Raw genomic sequence first — 10224 nt, 5'->3', positions numbered from 1 at the left:
AGCTTTATATTCAAGACTGCACCACTTGAGTAAATACTCTTCCCTTGCACAAGGGAGTGAGAGATTTATTCCAGAAACACAGCTCTATACAAATCTACATACGTTTGTCTCTTATACATAATGGTTTAGTGTTTGCAAGTACCCTATGTCCATCACCACAAAGACTTGAAATTGTCTCTAGATTACATATATTTAACACAATATAGATGTGTTATACTTTATTAGAAGGGAATAACCACAGGAAAAGAATGTGTATGATGTCACAGGCCTCCCACTCACTACATAGCCTAGGCTGGCTAAGCTGATCCTCTAGCTTCTACTTCCCAAGTTCCAGTACTGGGATTTCTAAAGTGCACCAACAGGTTCAACTATGATAGGAGTGGATGGAAAAGAGAGAAATCTTTTCATGGTTGATTCCAAGGATGCAAAACAGTGGATAAGGTAGTTAGGCTGTTTATGAACATCGAGGCACACGTCGTTTTTCCTGATTTGGCTTCCTTTCTATTCGTCTATGAGGGAGCGAGCCTGGTTCTTGCTTTCCAGCCTTGTTCTTCCAGAGAGGAGCCATAAATTGCCACAAATTGGGTGATTAGATTTGAAAGAGAGTTCTGACAGGTATATTTTTCAAGGGGGAAATTTAGCTTCCCCCTTTTCTCGGATTCTTAATTTGTAGGTTTTAGGAAAAACCAAAATTAGAGTGTTGAGGAATTACTCCCAATACTTAGTAATATATGCAAATTCTCGGGCCTCGCACGATACGAATTTTGATTCAGGAGGTTCTTTAAAACAGGCTACTAGTTGGCCTTGCAAACTCGAGGTTCTCAAAGATCGCGACGTCTAAAAATCCCCCAACAGGAATCCAATCTAAGAACTTGAGCGGTTTAACCTGAGGAGGGAGCGCTTTGCCCACAACAAAAATGGCTCTTTAGCGACGTCTCACAAACCTGAGCGTAACTTCCGCCCTTCCTCTGTCACATGACTAGGAACCTACTTCCGCTACGGTTCCTAGAAGGGGCCAGTCCTGGCCGTTCTCGCGTCTGTCCCGGCCCGCAGCGGCCGCTTCGCCGCTGCTTTGCCCGGGCGCCTTGGTGCGCTCGGCCAACGGCCTCTGCGAGTGCTCGTCCGAGCGCCCCGGAGCCGGCGGGCGGCGGCCCTTTCCGGGGACCCTCCAGCGGGCCCAGGGTGAGTGCTGTAGTCTCCCCAAGCGGGGTTCCGGGCCTAGCGCCACAGCCGTGACCCCCGCCTCCCGGGCCGGGCAGAGCGGCCCGGGCCTTGTCTTGTCCTCACGGCCCTGCCCTGCTGTTCTCAGGGGCCGGCTTCTTCACTCTTTCTATCTTGGCGTCTTGTTCTGTGGAACAAAAATCCAACTTAATGACGAAACAAACAAACAACAACAAAAACCCCCACCTATTCGGGGTTAGGAAGCGGGAGGAAGTCTGTAAGCTTGGACCTGGGCTGTTTTTGCGCACCTCTTCCTAGGGCCCAGGTACCTCACAGCATGACCTTGAGGCTGTCGCGTTTTTGTGTGTACGCGTTTTGTGTGTACGCGTTTTTTGTGTACGCGTGTAAAACCCGTGTAATTCAAGAAAGGCCTTTGGGACGCCCTGAGCTGGCCAAAACGTTTATCTTTGCTCGCTGGTGGCTATGCCGACTCGCTCTTTGGGGTGCCCTCTCGGAGCTGGGTTCCGGGGCCCTTATAGCCCCTGACCTCCGTTTGCAAAAATGAGCTCTTGTCTTAATTGCAAAAGCCAGAGTCTTGGCTTAGGAGCGGGGCGCATTCTCTGGGAAGAAAGAACAGCTGGTGGCGCTTCCTTATTGCAGAGGACTAAAGCTTGAGCCCTGTAGTGCTATGCCGGCCTCCGCGGGGAGACAGGGAATGAGAATGTGTGTCTACTCCCATCCCCCAACTCCCGGTGAGAAACACTCTCAGCCCCCTGGGCTACTACTAATGAGATTCCCCAGAGAAAAACTAAAGTGGGACGGTTCAGTCCTAGTTATTATTCTGAGCACGCACTAGATTGTTTGAGGAGGGGTGGGGGGAGCGGGATCTCTTTTTTGGGGGTGGGGGTGGTTCAAGGACTTGTGAATTCAGATAGCTTTTTCAGTAGTGTTGTCTATGATGTTCCTAAGGATTGCTTTTTACTGAGCTGCTACTCCGGGAGGAACTGTGCCTTGTCTCCCTTCCTGTCTTGTCTTATCTCCCTTCCTGTCCGGCAGAGCTACCTCGTTTTAGGTTTTTCTGTCACTTTTTACTCTTGTGAATTTTTTGTTGTTGTTGTTAATAGATACTGGATTGGGGTTCTTTCTATTAATGATTGAGTTCTTTATAAATTCTAGATCTGAGTCCCCTGTCAGAAGTCTAGCTGACAAAAATTCTGTAAACTCACTCTCCATTCTAATTTGTTTAGAAACTTTTTATTTTATGCAGTGCCATTTGCCAGTTCTTGCTATTATTTCCTGGGCTCCTCGAAGTCCTTTGCAGAAAGGCTGTGCCTCTGTAGTCTCAGGGTTTTTTCCTGTTTTCCTCTAGGAGACCTTAAAGTCTTTGATCCACTTTGACCTATCTTTTGTAATAGTTTTGTTTTTGTTACATGTACTTATGCGTACAGCAAGTTTATGTTCTAAGGTATTGACTAAATATTTCCTTTAAAAATAGATTTGCGTTTTAAAAAATTAAAGGCACATTAAAGAAGAAATTCAATGTGGGACCCCAATGAATTTGGAAAATATTACTGATGTTTGGGAATGGCCAGGACGCAGACTGTGACATCTGTTAAGAATCTAAGGGAGATTTTTCTCAAGTTATACATCAGTCATGTAGTGATTACCGAGCAGACTCTAAATGGCAAAGCATGTGGAATTAAAACCTTAGCCCCACATTAAGTTTATTTGGCACCAAAGGATGTTACCACCCAAAGTATCAAATTTAATGAGGAAGAAAAATAATTAGATCTCGTCTATTTTATTGAAACATAAAAATTAAACACTGAGGCAATAGAAAGTTAACAGAAAAGTTTTCTTTACTTTTGAAATTTAGGTCGTTTAACTTCAGAGGAAGTTAAAGTCTGTTCTTGGTCTGAGTCTTTTCAGACTAAAGATTCCTAAGTTAGGATACCTGTCATGGGGTGGAATGTAGAGAGCGTTGACATATGCTCCCAGGAACAAGTTACTCTCAGGAAGTCACACTGGGCCTCACCAAACTCAAATGAGGCTTGGGAAGTTACCCTGGGCCTTATGAGGCCCAACATAAGATTAGGTGGGACATTTCATTTTCTTGATATGCTCTGCTTTTCTGTTGTAGGACTTTTGAGGTAGTCTCTCTGTGTGATGTAAGCTGGCCTTGAACTCTTTCTGCTTTAGTGTCCTGAATGCTAGGATTATTCACCACTCAGATTATATATAGATAGAGAAAACAAGAGAGAAAGAGAGCACTCCGCCTTCTCTATATGTTTTTATATATTTTATACAGTATTTATTTATTTATTTATTTCTGGTTCTATGTTTTAAAATGAAAATTTAACTGAATTTCCTTACTAAATAGATGATGATGATGTGTGTGTGTGTATGTGTGTGTGTGTGTGTATATATATATATATATATATATATATATATATATATTAGTTTAACTTGAACTTGTCTTTGGCCTGCCAGCTTTCTAGTTAAGTCTTACTTTACATGATTGTTTTTCAACCTTCCAAATACTGCGACCCTTTAATGCAGTTCCTCATGTTGTGACCTCCAGCCATAAAATTATTTCATTACTTCATAACTGTAGGTTTGCTACTGTTATGAATCATAATATAAATACTTGATATGTAGGGTATCTGATGTGACACCGAAGAGGTTAAAACCAACAGGTTGAGAACCACTGCCTTATATTTATATGGTGATTAGTCACAGGGCCCTGTCTGTAACACTAAAACTTGTGTAAAGCTTGGAATTCTTTCTCTGTTTGTTTTGTTTCTTAGTGTCAAGTTGTGTATTTTTATTTGAAGAATTTCCAGCTAGGTCTCTAATAATGGCATCATCTAGCTTCTCAATCACTGTTTTTTTTCTTCCCTCAGGGACAAAAGTGGCTCTCAATCTAGCACATGTACATTGGAGCAGTTGAAGGATTTAATATGAAGCCCAGAAGCAGATAGTGCCAAATAGCAAGCCTGTTATTTCACATTTGTAAGTAAAATTTTTTCTTTGGCTCTGTTTTCTTAGTCGTTAAGGCATCTGCATGTCAGTTCCTTAAACAACAGACATTTAGGCAAAAAAAAAAAAAATTAAGAGAAACTAGTTAGCAATTGTAATCCAAGTAGGTTTACCACACAAAGCAACCTCCAAGGAGTATACTTTAAGGCCTGGAGTACATTTCTGCTTTAAAACAAAAAAGTGATGATAAGACATCTATATTGAGCCAGATGGTGATGGCACACACCCTTAGTCCCAGTACCTGGGAGGCAGAGGCAGGTGGATCTCTGTGAGTTCGAGGCCAGCCTGGTCTACAAAGTGAGTTCCAGGGCAGCCAGACTGTTACACAAAGAAACCCTGTCCCAAAAAACAAAAGGATAGCTATATTGCCTTAAACTAATTTGCAAAATAACCCCTGTGATTAAGACATTTATATTGTCTTTAATGTTTTATTGCTCTTGAACTATAATATACTTTGCTGGGAACTTAGTGTAGTTTGGCTTCCTTCTCAGGAAACCACTTATGCACCAAATTTTTAGGCAACCTCAAATATATTTACTTTTAGCCTTGCATTTTCTTCATGATTTTTTTATATCCTCTTAGAGTGTGATGAGGAGTTTTCTGGCAGCCATATTTCCCCCAGTCTCACTTCACTTTTCTTTATATAGTGATAGAACTTTCAATTATCCTTATTGCAAAATCATGAAATAGCGACTATGTTTGGTACCATCTTTCTGACTTGTGAGCTGCTGTAGAGTGACAGTTGAGACATTTGAAATCTGGATTCTCAAATCAAGCCATTTTAAGTAAATAACTACTTTTATTCATAGTTCTCTTATGAAATGAATTGTTGAAATACTGATTTTTATTCTTTCTTTTTTACAGCTGGAAAAGCAGTGTCCGTGTTGTTATGTACACCTCCAAAAACAGTTCAGATCTGTAGGGGAGTTGTTGTAAAGTAAACAGCTACAGGGTAGCAGTATTAATAGCTATTGTAGACGTATTTGCTCTGTTAAAATGAGTAAGAAAACGGGCAGTGACACACCACTAGGAAGGTCAGTGAAACTTTTTTCAGTTGAGCTGGTTTTATAGGTTGGACAGACAGTAGCTTAAAAGCTGCTTGCCATAAGCTAACTGTGCTCTTTTATGCTTTCCTTAGCATTTTTTATTTGGGGGCAGCATTCTTTCGGCTCCATCTCCCTGGAATCATGGATCCCTCTCCAATTTAGAAGGTTACTCAATGCATTTGTACTATTTTCCCTCAAAGATATTTGATGCTTCTCAAAACTAATGTAAGAATATGATCCTAACTATAGGTTAGTATGTGAGCATTTAAGCCCTGAAAATAAATGTGTGCATTAAGGATTTATTATTATAAATCATGTATTTGACATTCATTGCATCTCAGTCATCAGATTCACTGCAATAAGAAGTTTTGATTTGTACTATATAATTTTGAGGGAGCTATACTTTTTTTTTGATAAATTGAGCATTAGCCTTATTTACCTTTGGATTCTGATTTTCATTGTTGACAGGATTTATTTCTTGCACGATGCCAATTTCTGATTTCATTGCTATTAAGCCCAGGCATATTCTTCCACATAATTGGGATTTTTTTTTTCCTTTGCAGTTTTAAAGATTGGACCGGGGCTTCATGCATGTTAAACAAGCACTCTACCTCTGAACTATGCTCTTAGCCTTCTGATTGGGAATTTTTAATTTTGTTTCAGGCATTTTTGAATTGCATATTTGCTTACATGCATATTTGCTTACACAGAGAATGCTTATGTGTATGCATTTGTATTGTGGTTATATAATACTTTAGAAATTTGCACCTACTCAGTGTCCTCAAGGTTCATTTTCAAATAAATGAGAGCTTTATGCTGAGGAAGGTGTTTTCTTTGATTTCGTTTTCCTTTCGCTTATACGTGAGAAGTTTCCTTTTGCCCTTTCTGCTGTAAGGCATTGTCTTCTGACATCGCTGCACAGAGGAGTTGACATCTGCACACTCAGTTACCCTGATCTTCATGTTTCCCTTCTGTAGGGTGAGTGGGGCAGCATTTCCTTCTCCCACTGCTGCTGAGATGGCAGAAATTAGTCGAATTCAGTATGAAATGGAATACACCGAAGGTATTAGTCAGCGAATGAGGGTCCCGGAAAAGTTAAAAGTGGCTCCAGCAAATGCTGACCTGGAACAAGGATTCCAAGAAGGAGTTCCCAACGCCGGTGTTATTATGCAAGTCCCAGAGAGGATCGTTGTTACAGGTATCTCACACTTGATTAAAAGTGCCCCCAATAAATCTTTTATTTTTATGAACATTTATGTTTTTCAAAATATTGAGAAAAGGTATTTTTACAAGTTTTACAAATGTATGTAACCTCCGCAGTCCTGTTACAGAATATTGTCATCTCAGAAGACTTCCTGTTCCCATTCTCCATCATTCCCAATCCTTCAGCTCTCAGCAGCCATGATCTCCTTTCTGTACTTAGACAGTAGATTTGTCTTAGAATCACCTGTAAATGGAGACATACAATATATTCTGCTTTGCCTAGTTTCTTTTGCTAAGAGTAATTTTTTTCTTTTTTTTTTTCTTCAACTGTGGGGCTTTGAAGCTAGGATCTTGTGCACTCTGGGCGAATGCTATACCTCTGAGCTCTACTTGCTGCCTCCTTGAGTAGTTCTCATTCATGAGGCAGAGTTTACGTTTTCCACGCTGCCCTTGAGTTTGGCTGCTGCAGAGTCCCAGTCCTTGTCCCTGTCATCCTCCTTCAGCCCTCTGTACTGCTCAAGTTACAGGCCTGCCCCACCAAACCCTGTTTATTTTCCGTTTTGTTTTTATTTGGGGACAAAGTTAGTGCACCCCTGAGGCACTTAGGGTCCTCCTGCCTTAGCTTCTGAGTGCAGAATTGCAGACTTAGGCTTGCTTGCTTGGCTAGTGTAATGCTTTTCTGAGACTTCTCCACATTGTTGCAAGTGTTATGTGTTCATTCCAATTAACTTGTAAGTAATATCTATCATTGGTTTATCCATTGATATTTAATGGACATTTGTGCTGTTTTCTTTTTGAGATACATAGGATGAAATACATAGGAATATTCATGTACAAACTTTTAGGAGTATATATACCTTCATATCTCTAGAAGTGAAATGACTTTAAGTTATATTTAACTTTTTCAAATGTTGACAAATTCTTTTCCTAGTTGGCATGCCATGTTTCTTTTCAATCAATGTTTGTTAGTCTTAGTTGTTTTATATCCATTTCCCTAATGATTGATTATTTTGAACATGTATGCATGTGGTTTTGACTTATTTACTTTTTGTATTGATTACTTTTCTATTGCTGTGATAAACAACATGACCAAAACAATTTGTAGAAGGAAGCGTTTATTTGAGTTTACGGTTGCAGAGGGATAGAAGTCCATCACTGTCACTGGAGAGGTTTGGTGACTGAAACAGCAGACCGAGAGCTCACATCTGGAACTGTGGGCCCAAAGCAGAGAGAGAGAACTGGGAATGGAGTAAGGCTTTGTATCTCAGAGCGCCCTGTCATACTTTCATCACCAGTGCCCTTACCTCCTAAACCTCCCCAAACAGAACGCGTGTTCAAATGTGAGCAAGATTATAGGGGACATCTGTCATTCGAATCATGTATTCAAATGTTTTGCCAATTTGAAATTTTCTGTGTTGTGAGGGTTCTTTGTATACTTAGAGACAGGTTGCTTGAGTTTTTTGTTTGCTTTTGGTCACACACACACACACACATAATAATTTCTGCACCATGGTGGTAAATAATTGTTGAATACCAAATACCAAAATGAAACTACTGCTGTCAGGTAGGTTGTAATACAAATCTGACAGGGCGTAAAAACATTAAACAAACACCCCCACCCCTTTTTCCCCCTAGGAAATAATGAAGACATTTCATTTTCAAGACCAGCAGATCTTGACCTTATCCAGTCCACTCCCTTTAAACCTCTGGCACTGAAAACACCACCACGAGTGCTCACACTGAGTGAGAGACCACTAGATTTTCTGGATTTAGAAAGACTACCTCCAACTCCTCAAAATGAAGAAGTAAGTAGAGTTATCTTCTCTTGTGTTTGAAAGACCATAGGATAAAGTTAAAGAAGAGTTAAGCCACAAAGCATGCATTAGTCATATATGTTAGAAGTTTTCCATGTGGCAATATTGGTGTCAGTTGATTTTACAGTTCCCTAAATAAGGTATTATGGGTTTGTTTTTGTTTTGTAATTTAAAAGTTATGTGGTGGAGAAGTTAAAATCTTGGAAGAGCAAGAATTGCTACCATTTATGTAGACTTAGAAGAAGAACAGCTATAACTGTTATACCTGTAATGATGCAGAGAGTCTCAGAATTTGTTTTTGGTCTCTGAGTGCTGGAGATTGAGCCAACACTTGGACCTGCTAGGCAAGGGCTTTACTACTCTTCCTGGGAAAGGAAGCTTTGCACTAAGAAATAATGACTCTGCCATTTTGTTATGGAATCATCTGGCAAACAAAACTAAAAAACCCTTCCTCTTGACACTACCCATTCCTGCAGCTTGATATGAGGTTCCCACAAAGTTAGTAACAATGATGTCCCTATTGACAGAAAGTTGGTGTTAAAATGGACTTAAAAAGATTAACAGTAAAATTAAAGTCTTGCCAATGATGTGGTCTTAAGACCAGTATTGAAGCCTGTTCTTAAAGACAATGTGCTGACATACATTTTTATTACAATTGGCACTCCTCTGTCTACTTTAATTTTTCTATTATGCATTTCATGTTAGTGCAATCCCTAGGACATACTCTTTTTTTACATTTAGTTTCTTCTTAGGTGATTGAGCTCACATGCTCAAGGACACCAGAATGAAAATCCTGCATATCATCTTAGTGAAAAGCACTGCAATTGGAGTATTAATTATGGCCCAAAATTGTCTAAGTTACTTCTAAAATTTAATTTAATTTGGCAACCATTTTCTGAGATTTTATGTATGAAGCACTACAGTAAAAAGTATAGTACATACCTGCCCTCTGTAAGTTTTCCATCTGTATAGCCTCAGCAGGACAATAGGACAAGGTGAGGAGATGACATTAGTACACACAGAGCTTCTCAAGTTCTTTAATAACAGGAAAATCAATGGACACTTTCAGTATGCATGCTGGCTAATTTTATATCCACTGGACACAGGCTAGAGTCATCTGATAGGAGGGAACCCCAATTGAGAAAATACCTTCATAACCTGCATAAAATGGGGTTGTAGGCAAGCTAGTTATTGATTGGGGCGGGGAAGGTTGGCACGTTGTGGGTGGAGCCATTCGTGGACTTATATGGTCATGAGTTCTATAAGAAAACAGACTGAGCAAGCCGTGAGGAGCAAGCTGGTAAGCAACACCTATCCATGACATCAGCTCCTGCCTCCAGGTCCAGCCCTGTTTGAGTTCCTGTCCTGATTTCCTTCAATGATGAACTGTGATATGGAAGCATACTCTTAATAAACCCTTTTTTCCCTAACTTGCTTTTGGTCAGAGTGTTTCATCTTAGCAATAGTAACCCTAAGACAATATGTGCAATGTTTAACAATATTTGGAAGGCACCTCTAGACAAAAACGTTGCTTGGTAATCCTACCTACCAAAATTATTAAAGAGCTGTGCAGTAAGCCATGTGAACAGGGCCTCAAACGTGAGTGTTTGAATCATGGCCATTCTGAAAGTTCTTAGAGTAGGTCTGACTGTGTGGCGAAGGAGACAGAGACTTTTGCGTCAACACTACCACTCAGAAAGGAACTTCTGTAGGTGGCTAGTGCCAGGGTGAGATCTTTCAGAGAACATGGAAAGAGGTCTATGAAGAAGAGGTAGAAATTATGCCTGTGCGTTTTGTACCTTGAAGAGTGTGTTCAAACTAGAGATTTGGAACCTACCATCATGGCCATACTTCCATCATGTCAAGCAGAAGTATGCTCTGAAAAGATTAACTGTAATAACTTCCAAAGGCTCTTTGAAAAGTTCACTTAAGTACAAAGAGAAAGCAGACCCCAAATTAGC

The 10224-nt window shown here is 40.3% G+C and overlaps 1 protein-coding gene across 13 annotated transcripts in view; it reads left to right on the top strand.

Moving 5' to 3' along the window:
* Positions 1-992: 992 nt before the first annotated feature.
* Mff (mitochondrial fission factor) overlaps positions 993-10224 on the top strand; it is a 35292-nt gene continuing 26060 nt past the window's right edge. For 9 of the 13 annotated variants that reach the window (XM_057752068.1, XM_057752059.1, XM_057752041.1 and 6 more), the window contains exons 1-5: positions 993-1182; positions 4065-4173; positions 5065-5234; positions 6224-6444; positions 8085-8254. In XM_057752068.1, the coding sequence (XP_057608051.1) occupies positions 5197-5234; positions 6224-6444; positions 8085-8254 (429 nt within the window). In that variant the 5' untranslated portion in view covers positions 993-1182; positions 4065-4173; positions 5065-5196. Of the gene's footprint in view, positions 1183-1222; positions 1487-4064; positions 4174-5064; positions 5235-5338; positions 5412-6223; positions 6445-8084; positions 8255-10224 lie in introns of those variants that run through there. The other 4 variants (XM_057752016.1, XM_057751973.1, XM_057751999.1 and 1 more) reach the window with 4 other exon arrangements.

Source organism: Chionomys nivalis, chromosome 2 (assembly GCF_950005125.1).
Source record: "Chionomys nivalis chromosome 2, mChiNiv1.1, whole genome shotgun sequence".
NCBI lineage: Eukaryota > Metazoa > Chordata > Mammalia > Rodentia > Cricetidae > Chionomys > Chionomys nivalis.
This window is presented reverse-complemented; position numbering and strand designations above follow the sequence as displayed.